Source organism: Oryx dammah, unplaced genomic scaffold (assembly GCF_014754425.2).
Source record: "Oryx dammah isolate SB20612 unplaced genomic scaffold, SCBI_Odam_1.1 HiC_scaffold_17, whole genome shotgun sequence".
Lineage (NCBI taxonomy): Eukaryota > Metazoa > Chordata > Mammalia > Artiodactyla > Bovidae > Oryx > Oryx dammah.
The window spans coordinates 30,020,157-30,041,558 of NW_024070201.1; the positions used below are offsets into that span (position 1 = coordinate 30,020,157).

The 21,402-nt window shown below is 51.1% G+C and overlaps 1 protein-coding gene across 1 annotated transcript in view; it reads left to right on the forward strand.

Moving 5' to 3' along the window:
• The first annotated feature begins 7,913 nt into the window (after positions 1–7,913).
• POU2F3 (POU class 2 homeobox 3) overlaps positions 7,914–21,402 on the forward strand; it is an 85,770-nt gene continuing 72,281 nt past the window's right edge. The window contains exons 1-2 of the mRNA XM_040258184.1: positions 7,914–8,035; positions 15,153–15,221. Coding sequence (XP_040114118.1) covers positions 8,008–8,035; positions 15,153–15,221 — 97 coding nt within the window. The 5' untranslated portion in view covers positions 7,914–8,007. The remainder of the gene's footprint in view (positions 8,036–15,152; positions 15,222–21,402) is intronic.

Consider the following 21,402-nt stretch of genomic DNA (forward strand, 5'->3'; position numbering starts at 1 on the left):
GTTCAAGGGTAAACACACACACACTAATTGGTTTTAGCTCATAAGACTGGGGATCTGGCCAGTCAAGTCCTGGCAGCTGGCAGATTAGGCAAAAGTTGATGTGGCAGCCTTGAGTCTGAAATCTGTAGGGTAGGTCAGCAGCTGGAAACTCACTCAGTTTCCATGTTGAGTCTTGAGGCAGAATTCCTTCTCCAGGAAACCTGTCTTTGCTCTTAAGGCTTTCAACTGATTGGATGAGGCCCACCCACATTATCAAGGATCATCTCCTTTACTGAAAGGCAACTGACTGTACACTAGACATTAATCATTTCTACAAAATACCTTCACAGCAACACCTACTTTAATATTAGACCAAACAACTAGCAAGGTAGCCTAGCCAAGCTGACACAGAAAATTCACCACCACATCTGCTATCACTTTATATTATCACCAAGTGTTGGTATTTTGACTATGAGAAGCATCAGCGTATTCTGCAAGTTTATTCTCCTATATGAACAAGTGACCACAGACAGGAGCCTGGCTGTGCTGGTTCCTTGTTTGTTCCTGGGCCCCTGCATTCTCCACCTCCCTCTGCCCTGCTTTGTGTCCCAGGACTCCAGCCTCTGGATCAGCCTGACCTACGTTCCCTCACCTGTGGCTCAGCCAGGAGAAGCAGCAGAGGTCATAGGGCAGGATGAGAGATTTGAGACCTGGATTCCCTGCCCCTGGCTTCCTTGAAACCATAGCTCTGGCCCCTGGCTTTCACCCTCCAAGGCTCCAGACTTCCTTGGGCTCCTAGACCACCATTCCTCCTTGGTCCTCTTCAGCCCTAGCTTCTCAGTGTCCCTTAACCCCACTGTTGTTGTTCAGTTGCCAAATTGCATCCAACTCTTTGCAATCCCATAGACTGCAGTACGCCGGGCCTCCCTGTCCCTCACTATCCCCCAGGGTTTGCCCAAGTTCATGTCCACTGAATCAATGATGCCATCCAACCATCTCATCCTCTGTCACTCTCTTCTCTTTCTGCCCTCAATCTTTCCCAGCATTAGGTTTTTTTTCAACGAGTCAGCTGTTCACATCAGGTGGCCAAAGTTTTGGAGCTTCAGCTTCAGCATCAGTCCTTCCAATGAATATTCAGGATTGAATTTCTTTAGGACTGACTGGTTTGATCTCCTTGCTGTCCAAGGGACTCTCAAGAGTCTTCTCCAGCACCACAGTTTGAAAGCAGCAGTTCCTTGGCACTCAGCCTTCTTTCTGTTCCAACTCTCACAACCATAAATGACTACTGGAAAGACCATAGGCCACTGGCACCTCTGTAAATAAGCACTCCTTCATCAAAGGACCTCTGAGTCAGGCTGATCGTTTTCCTGTAGAGATCCTGACGACAATAGCTATCCCAGGTGGGGACCCAGAAAAAATGGACAGTGGATGGGAAGAGGGCCAAAGTAACATGGATGGCACAGGCCTATTTGATCCTTGGGAGGAAGTCCAGACCTCAGGGGGCTTCCAGTGAAGCTAGGGAGAGACAGCAGATCACCAGCTACCTTAGGGCCCAGAGCTTTTCTGGGGTGGCATCTGCATGCCTAGAGATGGTGGTCTCACCGACTGGGTCCTGGCTCCTGCCATGTGTCTCCTGCTGGGAGAATGTGTGGACTCCCAGGGGTAGGGGCGGGGCAGGGGAGTGAAGGGACCCTGCACTCACAGCCCCCTCTTCTCCTGCACTCCAGGAGCAGAAGCCTCTCTACCCGCTGCCTCTACACCGGCCTTTCAGGATTCCCACCTGTCCTCTCCCTACTCCATGGCTCTGAATCCCAGGCTCCCCCTTCCTCTCTGGAGAACTCCCTTCTCTTCCCCTTGCATCTCCCTCTTTCCCACCTCCTGCCCATCTGCCCTGAGAAGGTTTTTAACTCTTTCCCATTTAAAAAAGAAATCAAAACCACCCCAAGCCCCAGTCCCGCTCCACCTCTGCCCTATTTCTCCTTGTGCCCTCACAGTCAACCTTCTTGCCAGTCTCCTCCTGCGCTCCCGCCCCGTGCCGTGGCATTCAAGCCTAGGCTGTGTTGCAATCAGCAGAAGTCACCTGCTCCTGAAACCAGTGGATTATTTCCACCTAAGTTAGGCCCGATTCAAGGTTCTCCCTGTGCAAATATCATCACCTTCCCTTGCTTGTGGTTTTCCACCTCTTGTACTCTGTGATCCAGCCGGCTTGTACTGTGTGGACTCCTCCAGGGTGCCACGCATCCTCCTGGCATATGCTGTTCCTTTTGCTTGGACTGCTTACACTCCATTCCTCCTCCTTCCTCTTTGCTGGGGGTTTCTGCTTAGATGTCCGTGCCTCAGAGAAGACTTTCCTGATGCCTACCCTCAGATTCAAGTAAGGTGTGCCCCATGTGCGTGCTAAGTCGCTTCAGTCACATCCAGCTCTTTGCAACCCTATGAACCATAGCCTGCCAGGCTCCTCTGTCCATGGGATTCTCCAGGCCAAAACCCTGGAGTGGGTTGCCACGCCCACCTTCAGAGGCTTTTCCTGACCCGGGCATCTAACCCGTGTCTCCTGCATCTCCTGTCTCGGCTGGGGGTGGCTCTTTACCACCAGCACCACCTGGGAAGCCCTGTGGGCCCTATAGTCCCCTCTGTTTCCCTGAGACACAGGTCCCAGGATGAGGGACTTGCCCCAGGATGGTCCGCAAGCATCACCAGGCCATGAACTTCCTGAGGTCAGGGACACTGCCTGGTCTCTGTTCCATTCCCAGCCCCTAGCCTAATGCATAGCTGCAGGGGGTACTCAATTCTCAGCTATAGATGGATGCGTAGACAAACGGCTCTGATCTCCTATGTGCATGGGTGGCATGGAGCTCAGAAGCTCCAGAGGGCAGTGTGGGAGGTGGGACATTTTAACCAGCAGAGCTGTCCAGCAAAAGGACTGACACCCCAAGGCAGTGACTGGATGATTCCAACTGGGCTTTCCATGGTAAAGTCTGGCCTTTGATGGGAAGCATGGACTAGTAGACCCTGCAGCGGCCTGAAACTAACACTCAATATCTCCAGCTGGCGTGGACCTGGGACCCTTGCCTGTGGTCCCTCCAGACATGGACAGGCACCACAGGAGACACTGGGGAGACCTCTCCAGAATCTTGGAAGAGAGGTGGGGTGAGGGCTCGAGTCAGGATCACATCCCCATCACCACTAGAGGGCGCCTTGGGCTTAGACTTGCCCTGAGTCTGCAGGGGGACTGGGAGGCTTCCGTGGTCTGAGAGAGGCAGAGTCAGGCAAGGGCTCACTGAGGCATGGCTCTGCAGAAGATGTGATTAGAGTGGCCAGACCTTGGACCAATGCTGGCCCCAAGGTCAAAAGAATTCATTGGAAATCAGAGTTATAAATAGATATATTATGATCTATTATTTGAGAACTTCAAGAGCAAAGCGGGCAACAAGTTTGTGTGTACTCCCCCTAGACGGGGGTGGGGGTGAGGGGCTGGGGCTCAGCACTGGGGTTGGGGTTCAGCACTGCAGATATCAGCGGCAGGGAACAGCTATGTCTTGACCACCATGGCCTCTCCTGTCCACTTCCCAGGAAAGCTGCTTTACTCTGGTTCCCAGAGCACCTCTCACTCTATCACCCTGACACTAACCCCCTCCAGTCCCATGCTGCCAATATGCCTCCTGGCAATGGTGCCATCAGATGGATGCTAGGTCTGATTTTAAAAGAGGCCCAGGACTTCTTCCTGGCCTCTGTCTTCCTTCCATCTGCTCTTGTGGGAAACCTGAGCTGAATCTCATTCCCTGTGGTCACCCCAAGGCAGAGGGCTGACCCCACACCCCACACCCCTACACTCGGGGCCCTACAGCCCATCTGGCAGACAGAAAGAACGAGATGAGACTTGTTACTTGGTGGCCTTCCAGGCTGCCTGGCTTCTCCACCCTTCTCCCAGTCCTGACAACTCAATCCAGCTGACATGACAGGAAATGAGAATGAGCCGGAGGGCCTGCAGCTAAGGAGTCCACTTTGCTGAGGTGGGGAACAGGGCTGTGGCCCCACCTCCCTCCCTGAGCACCTTCTCCAGGGGTAAAGCTTGTTTCCAGAAATGTGTCTGGAAGGGTAGACTTAACTCCCAGAGCCTTCTGTCCTTGAAGCAAAAGAAGTTGACAGCTTGCTCAAGTAGAAATGGGTCTGGGGGGCTAGTGACTTCCTAGAGGTGCAGCCGAAGGGATCAGATGTCACTCTAGGAGGACCAGAAGGACCCCAGGAGGGATCCAAGTTGATCCCTCAACAATTTGGGGACAACAGGATCTTGGAGCAAAGATTTGGCTGTTTTCTGAAAAAGCCTTCCAGCTGTTGAGAGGGTAGGGGTAGAGGAGGAAGTGGTTATTTGCATAAAATTTACATGTGATTTGCATGTGGTGCTTTTGATGTCCAAAGGCACTGAAATTTCCTGTCCTTGCTTCTTTTCCCTTTTCTTTCCTCTGTTCCTTTCCAACCTCTAGGCGATTCCCTATCTCTCTCCTCTCCCCACAGCTTTTTCTCTGCCACACTAAACAGAGGATTGGAGTGAGTATTAGGCCCCAGGGGTTGGGGCCTACCACCTACCATCTGCCCAGAACTCGGAGAGCTGATTTCACGGAGACTCTTGAGTGCTCCATAGAAGCACTCACAGTCTCCACGAAGGAGGGAGAAACAAAGGGGTCTTTTGCACGCCTGTTCCAGTTCATCTAGTGGAAACGATCATCAAGCAAGCCAGAAAGGGAAGGAACAACAATTGTCCAACACTGCCCCTCGCCCTACCCAACTTTCAAAGGCCCTGGAAGAACACATGACGAAGGAACAGAGAGAATAGGGGGTCTCTGTTCCTCCTATACTTGCCGTGTGACCTTGGGCGAGGCCTGTGTGCGTGTGTGCCCAGTCGCACAGCTAAGTCCACCTCTTTGCGACCCTATAGAATGTAGCCTGCCAGGCTTCTCTGTCCATGGGATTTCCCAGGCAAGAGAATAGAGGGTAGCCGTTTCCTTCTCCAAGCGATCTTCCCAACCCAGGAATTGAATTTGAGTCTCCTGTGTCACCTGCATTGGCAGGTGGATTCTTTACCACTGAGCCACCTGGAAAGCCTGGGCAAGGGACCTCGGGGAGGTCCCTCAAGGTCCCTCATATGATTGTTTCTAGGTTCCTTCTACTTCGAGTGATATGATCATAGAAAGGAAAAGAAGAGACGAGGAGATAGACTCAGACGTTGGACAGCAGGATTAAAAGCACCAGCTTTGGAGTCAGGCAGACCCAGTCTAAATTTCAACTCTCCCATCTACTAGCTGTATTAATCCCCCTGAACTTCAGTTTCCTCATCTATAAAAGGAACCTAAAAATTGTATGCTTCTCCTAAAGGTGTGCTGATGAAGTAAGAAGACATATGCCCAGCATGGAGAACTTCCCTGACATATAGGAAGTGCTCAGTCAATATTTATTAAATGAATGAGTAAATGAATGAAGGTGAAGTCCTGTCTGCCACCTCTCTCCCACCCTCCCATCCTCCATCCAATCTCCCTTCCCGCACACAATCTCCCCTCCCATGGTCTGGAACCCACAGCTGTCCTTCTAACTATGAACCTATAAGGCCCCATACGGCCCCATCTCTTCCCCTGTGGCCCCATCCCCAGGAGTTCCACCCCTCCCAACCCCAGGACCTGAGAATCCTAGGCTGCTAGAGCTGGAAGTCCCTTAGAAGTCATTAGGTACATGCTCCTCTGGCTTCTGGAAAAGTAAAGCCCCGGAAAGAAATGTAACTTTGCACATAGAAAAGAGACACAGGTTCCAGATAATGGTGGTCAGAGAATCAGACCCCTGGTGCACATGGCTATGCAAATAGTATGCAAATAGAGATATGGAAATTGCAAGCACACAGGGGTATATAAACTATGTGCAGGCATTTTTCTAGGATGACGGTAGGTGAAGTGCAGTTATAGATAAGCAATGGCCTCAGGTTTGAGGCCAAACCTGAAGTGGAGGAGGGAAGGAAAAGGAGAGGAAAGAGAAGAGAAGGAAGGGACAGCCTGGCAGTGTCCTGAGGCAGATGGGGGAGGGGACATCCCTGGGTTCACTAGGCCTCCAAAAACCTACTGGTCTCTTTCCTCTGCCAGAAGATACAGGAAGAAAGTCTCCTGCCTTCTTGCCAAGGGTGGAGAGAGGAGCGGAAGATGCGACAGGGGGTGAGTGGTTGTATGGACCCGAAGAAGTGCTTATTAAACACTTTCTATCCCTGCAGGGTCTCTGTGGCACCCACTGAGCCCTTTCTGACACCTGACATGTATCCTACATGGTATTTGGTGCAGTGGGGAAGACGATCAGTTAACAACCAGGAGGAAGAATAAGAAAAGTCCCACAGAACTGGCCACAAGAGCTATTAGGAACATTGAAATGTTATGGTAATTTAATAACAGATCAGGTAACTTCTAACTTCAGAAAGGAGGTGGCATCTGAATTATGTACAGAGGGAATAGAGTGTAGAGCTTTCAAATAGGAGCCCTGTTACTTACTGGCTGGGTGACTTTGGGCAAGCTAAACCCTCTAAACCTCATTTTCCCCATCTGTAAAATGGAAATATAACAGTCCAATGTGTAGTTGTTATGAGGACTACACAAAATCAAGTGACTTTAAAGTGCTGATTAGCACACTGCCTGACACACACTGAAAGCTCAGTAAATGCTGGATGTTATGACGGGGATTATGGGAGTGGATGGTGGGTGGATATACCAACTGGAAAAAACACTGCAAACAATGCATAGAGGCAGAAAAGTCCAAGATCTGTTCTGTAACCAGCTTGATAGGGAGACCTGCCTGGAAAGTAAGGCAAGGGCTGCTTCTGCTGGGGGCACCCAGCTTCCTAGGCTTATAGGCAGGTCGTCTCTTGACTTGGCACCTCTTACTGGGACCTGAAGAGTGGAGCAGAAGAGTAGGGGAGCTCAGAGGATGAGTCTATGATGGGTGCTGGAGAGAACATGGAGTGGGAGGCCAGAGACCTACCCCTGGCCAAGATCCTACCACCAGCCAGGCTCCTTCCATCACTAGGGTATTGTGTTGCCTTTGGACAAGTCACTTACCAGCTCTGTACACGAGGGAGGTGGCTGCTCCCACAGTCCCTGTCACTCAATAAATAACTTTCACATCATTCTCTCAAAGAGCCTCACAGCAACCTGGAACCTGATAGAGCAGGCAAGAGACAGAATCTTCACCTAGAAAACGTGATAATGAGCTGGGCCCCTTCCAGGTCCCAGGAGGAGATGAGGATGCATGGGGACTTAGGTGAGCTTGGCCACCTGCTAAGTTCCTATCATTAGATGCAGTTAAGATTAGCACCTGTCCCATTTTATGGATGAGTAAACTGAGTTCAGGGAGGTGATGAGCCTCCTCTCCTGTTACACAGCCGGCAAGCGGCTGAGAGGTAGAATTCCAACTCTAGATTCTTTCCAGCACATTCTCGTGGCTTCTCCAGACACTCCAGAACTCCTCGAAGAGCTGGGGCATCTATCCAGAGGAAAGCTCAGGCCCCCGCTGGTTAATCCTCCAGGGGTTCTTCAATAGGGCGAGCCGGACCGGGAGCCTGGGTCGCCGCGGGCCGGGCGCGGTGGGGAGAGGCCGCCGGCCGGTCTGGGGTGGACAGGTGTTCCGCAGGGTCGGGACCCGCCCCGGCAGCACGGACTGCCCCCTCCGCCGGCCCCCCGGCTCCCCGAATGCAAATCGCTGCTTTGCCTGGGCCCGGGGCCAGGCGCGGGGGCCCTGCCAGGGGGCGTGGCCCGCGGCCCCCGCCCGCCGCGCGGCGTGCTCACCTGGGGAGTGTGGCAATCCCGCCGCGCCGAGTGCTGCCCGGGCGGCCGCGAGCGAGCAGCGGAGCGCGCGACGGCGGCGGCGACGGCTCCGGCGGCGGCTCCCGCGGCGGTGGCGGCCGGGGGCGGGAGGCAGGAGACCCTGGCTTCCCCCGGGGCCCGGCTGGGGCAGACGCGAGGGGCCTGGGGGGGCGCTGGCTTTGGCCCTGCCTGGGGCAGGATGGTGAATCTGGAACCCATGCACCCAGGTGAGGGGCGGAGGGCGCGAGCTCTGACAGGTGTCCCTGCGTGCGGGAAGGGGCGAAGGACAGGGGCGCCGCTCTCGGGGGTATTGCTCCCCTGCGGCCAGGTGAGGGCGGTGTGGACAGCGGGTCACCCGGGGCGGGCGGGCGGCGGGAATGTCTGGGGGACTTAGGGGAAGAATGCAGGTGGAGGCTGCAGCGTGGGGGTGGCAGGGCTTCTGAGGGCTCGCAGCACCCCAAGAGCCACAGCTATGTGGGACCTGGGCATGCTGGGCTGTCCTAGGCTCGGGGAAGTTGCCCTGTTCACTTACTGCAGAAGGGTGGCTCACTGGCTTAACCACGGGTGTGGACCTGGGAGTGCAGAAGTGAGGGAAGTACTTGTATCCACATGTTGGTGTTTGGTGTCCCCAGCATTTATATGAAGTGGAGACCAAATGGACATTTGTGCCGTCTAGGGGTGCCTAGGAGAAGCAGACAGAGCTGGGCATTTACAGAGGCACAACCAGGGCAGATGCTACGCCGCTCGTATATTGATTAGAGCTTAGGGAAGTACCTCTGGTGAATGTCAGAGGGGAGTTACCTGTCCTCAGGTATGTTGGGAGAGGAGGTGGGGCCGACCCCATGGATGAAGGAGTGCCTGCTCCCCAGCTCTGTGGATCTAGATGGTGTTACAGACTGGTGCACAGCAGGGTTGGGGAGTCCATGTGCAGGGGCTGGGCTGGAGCTCTGTGGGACCTCACCGGAGGAGTAGCCTGCTCAGGGGCCTGTGGGAAGTCCTTCCATCTCTCTGTCTGAGAGGGGACATGAGCGATACATCAGCAGAGGGTGCATGGCGGCGGAGACCCAGGGGTACCCAATTCCTTTGTTCTTTGTTCCATGTCCCATAGATTTAGATTCCAAGCCCTCCTCTCCCCAGGGGTGGGAACATAAGCCATAGAAATACTCTTCTGGGAGTCAGTTTTCCCTGCATGAAAGGTCTGTGAGCATGGAGTGAACCAGGGCCCTCTCCATTCACCCCGCTGATCCCTCCTTCCCCATCCAGGAGAGGACAGGGGCTCCTAATACCAGAGGCTGGACTTGGTGTTGGAGCGGGCCTTCTGGAGGTCTGAGGTCCTGAGCAGAGAAGGACTCCAGGTGAAGACAGCTGAACCTGGTTTAGCCATTTCAAAACAGCGACTTGCCTCTCAAAGGGGGCAGCACCCAATGCATGGCCTTTATTAAGGACTTCAGGGCTGTTGGTGGAATTTTGTTACCTGCTCTTCTTTCTGGAGGAAGCAATTCTCAAGACCCAACCCAAGGAGCAGGGCAGGCTGGAGAGTTTTGTTGGCCCTTCCTGGAGCAGCCAGTCCTGAAATCAAGCAGCAGTGGATGCACGGGGGAGACTCGGGGACCCCAGTTTCCCCAGACATAGTCCTGATGAGGCTGAGAGAAAGCTAGCTGACAGTGAGGTGTTAACTCTGAGTGGATCCCTGGGCTCCAGGATGTGCCAGGAAGGGCTCAGTGAGGTGGAAGGAGCCATCCAACTGGGTATCATCCAATGTCTGGGGAAAGTCCATTTCCAGATCCTGTACAGAGCTGGATGTGGCCAGGAGCCGATCCTGGGCTCTCGTTCCTCCACTTCCCACCAAGAAGGCCTCGGCACACATGGGGAGCAAGACCTCAGGAAGATCAGAGACTTCCTAGGGGGTTTCCACCTCGTTGTCTTCTGGAGGCTCCTTCTCTGGGGGAAGTGGGAGGAGGGGGGACCCTGCCACCCAGCAGGGAGGCCTCCTGAGGGTGAAGAGGATCTTGCCGAGAGCTCTAGAGGGTGAGGCTGAGGTGAGGAGGCCGAGCCCTCCTTGCCTGGCCTGGGAGAAAGCTCCAGGCTGATGCTTATCAGAAGCCTGGCACCTCCCCCAGCCCTGTCCCCTGCAGGCAGACACCGAGGGGGTGATTAAGGTAAACCTGAGGAGTGCTGCCTCCTCAGGTGGGGTCTGCGTCTACCCGGTGTGGGCAACCTGAGTCATCTCTCTACAGCTGCTTGCTGCCACTCCCCAGCCCACTTCTTCAGCCTGTCTCCTCTTGGGCTGTGCAGCCTCCCTGTGAGGTTTCTCGGCGCCTCTGTGGCGTCCGGTTCCCCTTCGACAGCACCTTAAAGGGACCGCTCAGTTTGGGACTTTCTGTGAAGCCTCTCTGACTGGGTCTCCATTTGAGGGTTCCCTTTGCTGGGTCTTCTCAGTGGGCTTCTTACTCCGAGGTCATCTTTTTAGGGTCTTTCATTGAGGGCCCTGCTGTGGGGTCTCTGAGGGAGGATCCGTCTATGGAGTGTCTCCCTGTGGGCTCCTCTTTAGGGTTTCTCGGTTCAGGATCCTCTTGGCGGAAATTTGGTCTCTCTCTCTCTCGTTTTTAAAATTATTTATATATTTATTTGGCTGGGTCGGGTCTTAGTTGTGGCACTAAGGGTTTTTCATTGCAGAACGTGAACTCTCTAGTTGTGATGTGCAGGCTTAGTTGCTCCACGGGATGTGGGATCTTAGTTCCCTGACCAGGGGTCGAACCCGTGCCCCCTGCATTGCAAGGTGGATTCATATATATATATATATATATAGAGAGAGAGAGAGAGAGAGAGAGAGGAGTATAGACAGTTAAAAATGTTGTGATAGTTTCAGGTGGACAGCAGAGGTTCAGCCGTACACATGTATCCATTCCTCCTCTCCCATCCAGGCTGGCAAGACAGATTCTTAACCACTGGACCACCAGGAAAATTCAGAAATCTGGTCTCTTTTGAACCCTATTTTTCCCCTCCTAGTGATCCTGTGTCCTGTGGATACTTTATAAACAGCACTTGCCCTTCAAATTCCCAGTCTGAGACCTTGTGGATTCCTCCTCCTTTGATTTGCTACAACAGTTTGGGGTGGGGTGTGGAGGGGGAATGGGAGCACACAAAGTAGAGTGTGGCTACCCTGAAGTCCCCCACTCAGCAGCTCCGCGAGCATGTCAGCCCCTGTGCCAGCCCATCTTTTCGCTCTGATAACCTGGGTGCCAGCCATGATCCAGGTCTGCCTGGGGCCTCAGCACTTTGTATTTTGTAGAGCGCCTCTCCTTCAACACAAACACCCGAGCATGCATGAGGTCACCAGACACAGGGGCACCCCAACCAAAGAGGGGCTCCTCCCTCCCAGGCCCCAAACAGGTGGAGGGGTAGACAAGAGTCAGACAGAGGGCTTCCCTGGGGGTGCAGTTAAGAACCTATCTGCCAGTGCAGGGGACAGGGATTTGATACCTGGTCCACGAAGATCCCACATGCCTCAGGGCAACTAAACTCGTGCACCCCAACCACTGAAGCCCACTCACCTTAGAGCCTGTGCTCCTCAACAAGAGAAGCCACCACAACGAGAAGCCTGCACACCCGGCAACTAGAGAGCATTACTCACTTTCCGAAACTATAGAAATTTGATGGGCAGCAACAAAGACCAGTGTAGCCAGAAAAAAAAAAAAAAAAAAAAAAAAAAAAAATCTCAGGCAGAAGAGACAGAGGAGACAGTGGAATTGAGCCTAAGGGGGACACTCAGTTAGTCCCAGGGCACCTCTCATTCTGCCCCTTTCCTCACTGTGAGCTGTTCCCCATCAGGGTTGGGAAAGAAGATTCAAGTCTCACAGACTGATATCAGTTATGGCTCGGGACCCCAGGGTTGGAAGGTCTCATGAGAGGATGTGCATTTCTCTGGGCGAGAGTTGTCTCCTCCACAGAAGAGTTGGAAACATGGCTAGCTTAGAAGTAGGATGGGTGGGCCCGTTGAATTGCCTCTGTGAGAAGTGCCCCCAGCAGTGGGTGTAGGAAGGAGAAGTCAGGAGGAGCTCCAGTCCCTTCTGAAGAGTTGAAGATGGACAGTAGGAGAGCGGGGAGCAGACCTTTTGCTTTCCCAGTGTTGCCTGGGTCCGGGAGGTCCAGGACACTGCGGGCGCTCAGCCTGCAGCCTGGGGAAATGCTGCCCCTTGGACTCTGCTCCTACAGGTTCACAAACACATCCTGGTTCACCAGTGTGTCAGGAGGGGCTGCTCCTGGGTCATGCCAAGGCATCAGAAGGGCAAGGCTGGCAGCCAACACCTTGCCCCAGCTTCAGAGAATGATGGCGCCAGTGAGGCAGATGAGGGGCTGTCTGGTATCTGGGTTCTTACACAGAGCAGCTGAGCCTCCCCAGGGAAGGGAGTGATGGCAAGGAGCCTACTCAGTGCCAACTGAGATAAGAACAGCAGAGAAGTCTGGCCCCACCCCACACCTCCCCCACTCACCTCCGGCAAGTGTTGTCCTACAGGCAAAGGGTTACGGCCTCTCGGGGAGTTTCGGTGTTGGCCCATTTTTAGGCTGAGACCCAAGAGTTCATTCCGCCCATCAGCCTCAACCTCCTACCTGACAGGAACAGGTTCTCAGGATCTTAGCATCCTATGGCACTTAAGAGCTTTTACAGATCATCTCAGCCTGCCCCTCCATGCAGACCCACAGCTCTGTCTGATCCCAAAGTATCACAGTGTTGCTCCCATGATGGGTACGTTGAACAAGTAGATGTCCTGGTAGAGTGTGAGCCTTTGACTCCTTCAAAAGTTTTTTTTCGATATGATTAGGACTACCTTTTATGCTAATTTAAAAGTTCAGAGAGATGGCTTTTGGATAGATTTAAAGATGGTGCAAGGAATGGGTTTTGGAGGAGAGTCTGCATTATAGGCATAAAATTATGCTTGAGCTAAAAAGTTACCCTTCTTAAACGTCAGAAGTTTGAAATAAGTTGATTCAGGATACTTGCTTATCATCCCAGCCTTACTACTAAACTCGTCCTGTCCCCATGAGCATTTTCCTAATGAAGTCAGAATTTGGAGAATGCAGATGCCTTCCCAGGTAAAGGACAAATTACGATAGTGCTGAGACTGAAAACCAAAGCTGTTTATTGTAATGGGAGAAGGGGACCCCCCTCGAAGCCTAAGTATCTGGTTAGTTCATTCATTTATCACATGTTTTGCTTGTGCCAAGTGCTGTGCCAGGCTGTTTTCATTCAATATCTTACTTGCTCATCACAGTAATTCTGGAAAGTATCATTCTTTTCTTTTTTAGCTGAGAAAACAGGTTCACATGTGTGGCCAGGGTTCCCCTTGCTAGTTAAGATGACACTGGGATTAAATCCAGGTCTGTCTGTCTGCTGTCAAAATCTGTGCTCTGAATTCCCAGGACTGCTGAAGCAGGTTTAAAAGCCCGATGAGGGTGAGAACTCATAACCTCCCCGCCCCACCCCCACTTCCTCGTCACTCTCTGGCTTTTTCTCAGCACTGTTGAGAATCCCTATGGGGGAGTGTGACTGAGCCTGTCTATAGTAGGCAATGCCCAGCTCAAGGGTGGGACTTCATTGGTGGGACAAAGCAAAGCCTGTTTTCCCACTGGAGCAGAAAGTGAGGGCTAGCAGAAGTTCTTTGCAGGTATGTCCAGGTGGCCCACCACAGTTACGCTGATGCATGACAGACTGTACGGAAAGTTTCAAACTGCAGCAGGAAGGACTTTGGTTAGGCTCACGAAATGCTTTCTCAAGTGTCATGCGCTGAGAGGGGTGGCGGGTGTGGTTGCAGGGTTTCCCCTAGAGGTCTGTAACCACACAGGACAGCATGGATGTCTGAGGCGGGCTATACGGAGCTCCACGTATTTATCTGGGAGTGGTCACTTAGGCTGATCTCAAAAATACTCCTCAAACTACAGCAGCTCCTCAGGTTGCTTACTCCCTCCCCTGCTGCTGGAGTGTTCCAAGATCTGGAGAGCCTTGGGACTCCCCATCTCTGTCTTGCCTTTTGTGACAGTCACCCCTTCTGCATTGCAGTCACTGTTACCCCTGGGACCACAATTTAAATCTCTGCCAGAGCCACACACATCATTGCCATAAACTAAATAAATGAGTTTCTTCCCGCTTTTCCCCCGGGGTGGGGGGGGGGAGGTCCACCCTTCTCCCTCATCCTGATCCTCTCCAGACCTCAGGCATCCAGACTGCCAACTGCCTGATTACCTGATGCAAATGAAGATGGCCTGCTTACCCGACATTGGCTGGGGAGCTGGATATGCAAATTGGCTCAACCAGACTTTATCAGATTTGAAAGAGTTAAAATGCTGCCCCAGAAAAGAGGGTGGGGGTAAGGTGGGTGGGTGGGTGCGTGGGGAGTCAACCCAATTTGAATAAAATATTATTCTGTCTTTAAGGGCTTCAGTGTTTGAGTGGTTTAATAAAGAGAGGAGTCTAGAGAAAGAGTTAGTTCAAAGTTACGTCTTTCCTTCTCTCTGTGCACCCTGGACGAGACTTAGGAGCCTCTAAGGTAGTGGCAGCTGTCTGTTGTGGGTAAATGTGTAATTTATTGAAATGAAGCAGGGCAGACAAGCCAGACCAGCAGCACTTGAGGACTGAGACAGGGGGCCTTGTGTAGGTCTTCTCGCTGCGGGGCACTGACCCACTCACCACCCCTCTCTTACTAAGAACTGAAAAGGTTGAAGGAGTAGGAGAGAAGGTAAGGATTCCCAAAGAGGGCCACACAGATACTAGGGTTTGATCCCTAGACAGTGGGTTGACCTCTGAGAATCAGACAGAGAACAGAGGCAGGACTGGAAGAGAAAGAGGAGAAGAGCAGGCCTTGGTTCAAGTGTACTCTTACCTCCCAGGTTAGAGTTATTATGGTGGGGGTGGGGGGCAGGATGGGAGATGGATTTCTTATGCTACTTTAAAAATTACTTACATTCTCCAGATCCCAAATGAAATGAGGATAAAGAATGGGAGGCATTCTCCCCCATGCTCCACCCACCCTCTGTTGTACCCTTTCCCTTGTTTAAATTTTTACCAGCTGAGCCTGGCGATGGAAAGTAGTGGCAATGAATGATACAAAGTGGGAGAGACGCTATAGTAGCCCGGAAAAGGGGGGACAGGAGGCTAGCCTGAGAGAAGAGTATATGTGCCCCCAAGCTTATGAATATTCTAATAGTTGTATGTTCAGGAATCAGGAATTTGAAAGTCTGATGATTGTTGTAATTACACATTCATCTTCACTGTTTAGTTACAGCCACATATGTCAGAGCGAGAAAAATTGTGACCTGTTATTAAAATCAGTTGTGTTTTCCCTGCAGATATAAAGATGAGTGGGGACGTAGCAGATTCTACAGATGCTCCAAGTGCTCTCAGCCAGGTGGAGACAGGTAAGGGTCTTCTCTTCTGGGGACAGAAACAGAAAAGCAAGGGCAGGGGAGGGTTACTGAAATTCATGGAATAATGAATCTCTTATTCATTTCATGTATCCTTTCTGGCTTGGTCTTTCAGCCAATCAGACCCAAAGGCTGAGTCAGGAAGTGAAGAGGTTCCCTAGAGATGTGGGTATGACCCTGGAGCCTTTGAACAGTAGACATTGGTCTACAGTAGAACAAAGTCTCTGGAACTAGGCTAGGAAAGGGCCTTAGATCCTTAGAAACAAACAAGTTGGGAAAGAGAGTCACTTCTCCTTCTCCCCCACCCCCCTTTTTTTGTGGCTGCACCGTGCAGCATATGGGATTATTAGTCCCTGTACCAGGGATTGAACCCACACTCTCTGCTGTGGAAGCTTGCTATCAAACCACTGGACCCCCAGGAAAGTTCTGAGATTCACTTCTTCATTTGCCATCCAAGACTCCTAGAAACAGCAGGCTGTGTTCCCAGCTGTTACTGGCTGATGGAAGGCAGAACCTGTCTTTGGTAAATGGGAACTAAGGCCTTTTAACCCCAGATTTCTCAATAATCCTACTCAAGATCTAACCAAAGAGGCCCATGTACAAGTGTTCGTCTTCCAAATTACATGCATGTGGGTGGTAAATAGACCCAGAAAGGAAGGCTTAGTGCCTGGAGATGATTTTGCTTTGTGAATAAGAGAAAGAGAACAGAAAAGAATTGAGAAGAAAGTTTCAGAGCTCCCTGCTTTTAACTCTGTCATCCTTACTTTGAAAGCTCCATATAATTAAAAAGAACTTAAAGAAAGATGAGTATAAATTGTAACACCACCAAATAACTTTAATAGCATCCCAACAAGACCTCAATTAGTCTTTCATCTAGATCATTAGAGGTGTGAAAATTAGAAGTGGAAGAGAATCGATGTCCCCCAGAGCTAAAATCTTTTCCTAAGTCTTCAGGTGCAGTCTCATTCCATTTTTTTTTTTCTTTAGTATTTATTTATTTGGCTGCACTGGATCTTAGTTGTGGTACATGGGATCCCATGGGTTCGGTAGGGTAGGCGGGCTGGCTTAGTTGCCTTGTGGCATATGGGATCTTAGTTCCCAGACCAGAGATGGAACCCACATCCCCTGCATTAGAAGGCAGATTCCTAACTACTAGACCACCAGGGAAGTCGCAGTCTAGTTCCATTCTTAAAGCTAAAAGTCTCCGGATCAGGGACAAGAAAACTAGGGGTCTTGTGGAGGCATCTGTAGGATATATTTACCATAAACTTTCCTGCCCGCCCCCCTCCCCAGTTTAGTACTGATAGTGTGTCTGCACAGGTGGTGGCACAGGTTTTATATTTTGCTTTGTGTCTGGGGACAGTTAAGTTAGGAGAGGGTGGGCCAATTGCAAACATTTGCCAGTTGATTTATTAGCTGAGAATGTGTTACTATAGGGTCTATGGAGTGGGGCATCTGTTCTTCCCAGTTGTGAAGAAAATTGCCTTTTATCTCCAGAACTCAAGTAAGGCTTTCAAATCAGTTCTCCTGAAGAGTATCAGGCCTGTCTCTGTTCTGAACTCTTCCCTAGAAAAAGGAGAGTCCAGAAGCCTTGTTTCAGGGAAGCTGGGTCACCCTCCCCCTGTAGCAGGCTGGCTGGAGCCAACTCTGTTCATCCGGGCCAAGTGTATTGTCCCAGGTATGTGAGGACACAGTTAAGAGAGTGTCCATATGGGTGGAAGAGTGCGCTTTAGCAGGCTAGCTCTGGTGCTCTGTTATTAGTTATGGGACCAAGTCAAGGTGCCTGTGTCGGGAGTGAGAAGGACCTATAATAAAACCCTGAAAAGTGAGCCAGGAGATGGAGGGAGTTCAGATCCTGAGTAGGGATTGGTTGTTTAGTTGCTCAGTCGTGTCCGACTCTTTGCGATCCCATGGACTGTAGCCCGCCAGGCTTCTCTGTTCATGGGATTTCCCAGGCAAGAATACTGGAGTGGGTTGCCATTTCCTTTTCCAGGGGATCTTCCCAACCCAGAGATCAAACCCAAGTCTCCTGCATGGAAGGCAAATTCTTTACCGCTGAGCCACCAGGGAAGTAAAGAATCCACCTGCCAATGCAGGAGCTACGGTTCGATTGATCCTGGTCAGGAAGATCCCCTGAGAAGGGAATGGCAACACACTCCAGTATTCTTGCAGGATAATTCCGTGGACAGAAGAGCCTGGCGGGCTACAGCCCATAGTGTCCCAAAGAGTCAGACACGACTGAGTGGGGTTAGGAAGGTTTATTTTTTACAGGCCATCTCTACAGTTCTGGCCTCCTGCCTGGGAGTGTAGGAGCTCGCACAGACTAGGTTGTAGGTCCAAGAATCTGAACATAAACTGGATCTTTCAAATACAACTGTCATCCCAGAGACTGTCAGTTCAAAATGTGACCTTAGACCACTTTGCTTCCCCAAGAGGCAGAAACAGATGACCTTTGAAGAGTATGGATTTAGAATCAAACAGATGTAGGGTAAAGAAAACAGCTTTGCTGTTTACTGGTTGTGTGATCTGATAAGTTAATTTAATTTCATCTTTTTCTCTTTTTAAAATTTATTTTTGTCTATTGATTTGGCTGTACTTAGTTGATTAGTTGATTATTGATTAGTTGCAGCATGTGGGATCTAGTTCCCTAACCAGGGATTGAACCCAGGCCCCCTACGTTGGGAACATGGAGTTTTAGCCACTGGACCATCAGGGAAGTCCCAGTTCATCTCTTTTAAAGGGGACAATTAATGTCCATCCTTAGAGAGTAGGTTGAGAGCTGGGATGTTTAAAGCCATTAGCACAGTTACGACAGCTGTGGCCATCATTTCTTTGAATGGCATCATTGAGGTTTTGTGATTCTGGGGTCTTCCCTGGTAGTGGTTGGGACTCTGCAAGAAGCATGGGTTCAATCTTTGGTGGGGGAACTAAGATCCCACATGCCATGAACCTGGGCAAAAAAAAAAAAGATGCAATATACATAACGAACCTTTCTGCTAAGTGTTTTGGGGCTGCAGGTAGCTAGAGTGCCCTGACCCCTTCACTCAGGCCTTGAGGGTCAACCCTAGATATTGATTTTGTTCCTTTCTTCCACCACTCAGGGAAGAATTCTGTATGGGTCCTACATTCCAAGGAGACCCTTTAGTCCATGTTGTCTGGAACACCTGTGCCCCCAGATCCTTCACTTTTAGGGGCTCAGCTTGGTAGCTGGTAGCATCCATACTTGGGTGATTGTCAAATTACTGCATGTTTTTAAGGGCAAGAAAGAAAGAGGTAGCTAATTAAAGTAACCAAACTTCCTGGAAAGTCGTTCTGACTCATTTTTTATGAAGGAAATCTCATGATGAGTCACAGTGGTTACCAGCCTGGTTTAATGGCTTCCTTTGGATTTTTGAAAGGCGGATTACCCTTCCAGGCAGTGCATGAATTAAGGGGTAGTTTGTCTCTGGGTTTTAAAGGAACTATAAACAAGGGTGACCTAGAAAGCCCCAGCTCCCAGAGAACACCCTCCATGTTGTGTGAAATCCCCAAGGGGCACACGGTGGGAGCTGAGAAAGGGAAGTGAATTTCCCGTTCACACTGGCCAGACTGACAAAGGAGAGCGTTCTCCGGTCCAGACACAGACCTCCCTGGCTGGTAGAGACCCGGCAACGCCACTCATCCTTCCCTTTCCTGCCGTCTGGGCAGACAGAGGTAAATTCAGAGCCTTTATGACAGCATGAAGGACCAGAGAAAGCTCCCGATGCTCTGTCCAGTGCTGTTTCCACACCGCCCAGAAGACTGGAACCGAGCTGTTTCTATTGTTGCTGTTTCGTCGCTCAGTCATGTCTGACTCTTTGTGACCCTATGGACTATAGCCCACTAGTCTCCTCTGTCCAGGGGATTTTCCCAGGCAAGAAATACCGGAGTGGGTTGCTGTTGCCTTCTCCAAAGCTGTTTCTAGACTTCTAAACTTTTCTGAATCCCTCCTTTGAATCCCTGTTTTTACTTTTCCTTCTTTCTTAAGCTGACATCATATACATTTTTTTTTTTTTTCTGTTCTCACTTGAGTGGTTGATAAGAAAATAAGCTTACCCACACTTCAAAAGCCCCCGGCTCTGTAACTGACCAGCCCCAAGCACCCACGCAGCTGACCCTATGACTTTTGACCACACTGGTCATGATGTAGCTTCCAACACAGGGGAGGACAGATGGGGTGGTCTTGGAAAGAGGAAGATAAAGGCCAGTCACATCCACGGAGCTTCCTTCCCATACCCAGGCCCATGGAGCCAGGTGTAACTACATCACCTCATTTCATTCTTACAATCCACGTTTTTATCAGTGAGGAAATTGTGGCTCAGAATGAGAAACTAACTAGCCCAGGATCGCACAGTTTCTAACAGGAATCAAACTCGGGCCTGCCTGACTCAGGCTATTAACTCCTTGCAGATTACTGGGCAAGTGTTCCCTACCTGGATGTTGATTTTCCACCCCATTAAAGAGGATTTAGGGGCTTCTCAGTGTAAAGAATCAGGAGACAGGTGAGGAGAGTTGTTGATCCCTGGGATGGGAAGATCCCCTGGAGTAGGAAAAGACAACTCACTGCAGTATTCTTGCCTAGGAAATTCCATGGACAGCGGAGCCTAGCAGGGTACAGCCCACAGGGTTGCAAAAAGTCAGACATGACTGAGCGACTAAATAACAACAACAAAGGAGGGTCTGGGGCTGGGTAATCTTTAAGGGTTGGATTTTTAAAGATGTGTGCACAGCTCTGCTTTTCAAAACTGTCATTCATCGGTTCGCACACCCACGTGGTGCGTTTGTGTGTGGGCCTCCTCAGGCCCGAGCTGCCTGTCTACCCCATCACCTGCCTCAGCCCCTACATCCACTCTCGGCCCACTCTCCTCCGACTCCTCCAGCTGCCTTGCTGAGTTCAGGCTCCGATCTCTCCTCTGACCTCGCTCGCAGGTCCCCTTGTGTCAGAACCTGGGTTCAGAAAGATGAAGAAACAGTCCCTGTCTTCAAGGAGCTTTTCTCCAGGACGTCACGGTGGAGTGGATAACAGGGCCAACTTGTATCTGCCAAGAGTGCTTTTGAACAAAGCATTTGGCCTTTACAACAGTTCTGTGCAGCTAGATGGTACCGTCCCACTTTGCCGATGGGGAAATTGAGGCTGGTTAGCAAATCTCCCCAAGATTCTGAATCTAGCAAGTGACATAATTAAACCTGGATCTTTCTAGGGACCTTTTTTTAAAAAAAATAATTTTATTTACTTAGTTATTTTTGAATGTGCTGGGTCTTCGTTGCTGCAAGGCTTTTCCCTAGCCGTGGAGAGCGGGAACCACTCTCTAGCTGTGATGTGTGGCCTTCTCATCGTGGTGGCTTCCCTTGTTGCAGAGCACAGGCTCTCGGGCGTGCAGACGTCAGTAGTAGCGGCTCGTGGGCTCCTTGGTTGCGGCTCTCTTTCTAGTGTCTTTTCGCCTAAAGAAGGTGGTGGGAAGACTGGAGACCTTCACGGGGAACAAGGAACAGATGACACAAGACAGTGGCAGCATCAGAGAGATGCTAAAACGAGCGGGTGGCTCCAGCCGAAAGGGCCAGAGGGGAGCCAACCCCGGGCGGGCCGGGGGTTGGGGGGCGGGGAGCAGTCTCTTCCAAGAGGCAGAAGCCTTGTCTGCTGCCAAAAGGCGCTTGCTGGGAAAGAGAGAGAAAGAGCTGGAGTCTACTCACTCCCTTTGGTGAAGTGTAGGGGCTGAGGAGCTGGCCTCAGAGAGAAGTGTCTTCTCTCTTCTCTCATCCAGCCTCACCAACATACCGGCCCCAGCTACTCGCAGTCTGCAGACTCAGCTGCCATCGGCGGGGTGAGGGGACTGCAGACCCAGACGACAGTGGAGCAAATGCCTCGGCACTCTGTCCTGCTCAGAGATCTGGAAAGGAAGGACTCTGTGAGGGGAACCCACGGGGAGGAGAAGGGGGACAGGAAGTAAAGGGGGCAGGGACTGGACTCCATCAGTCATGCCTTCCTGTTGCCCTTCTCTGCTTCAGTCACTTATCTGTGAGGTGAAACTGCTCACTGTGTCGCATTCTCCAGAAGGACCAGCCAGGCAAGTTAGCCTTTGCAGAAAATCTCTCCTCACTTAAATCTGGGAACTTTTTTTTTTCTAAGTAATTAATTTGTATTGGAGTATAGTTGCTT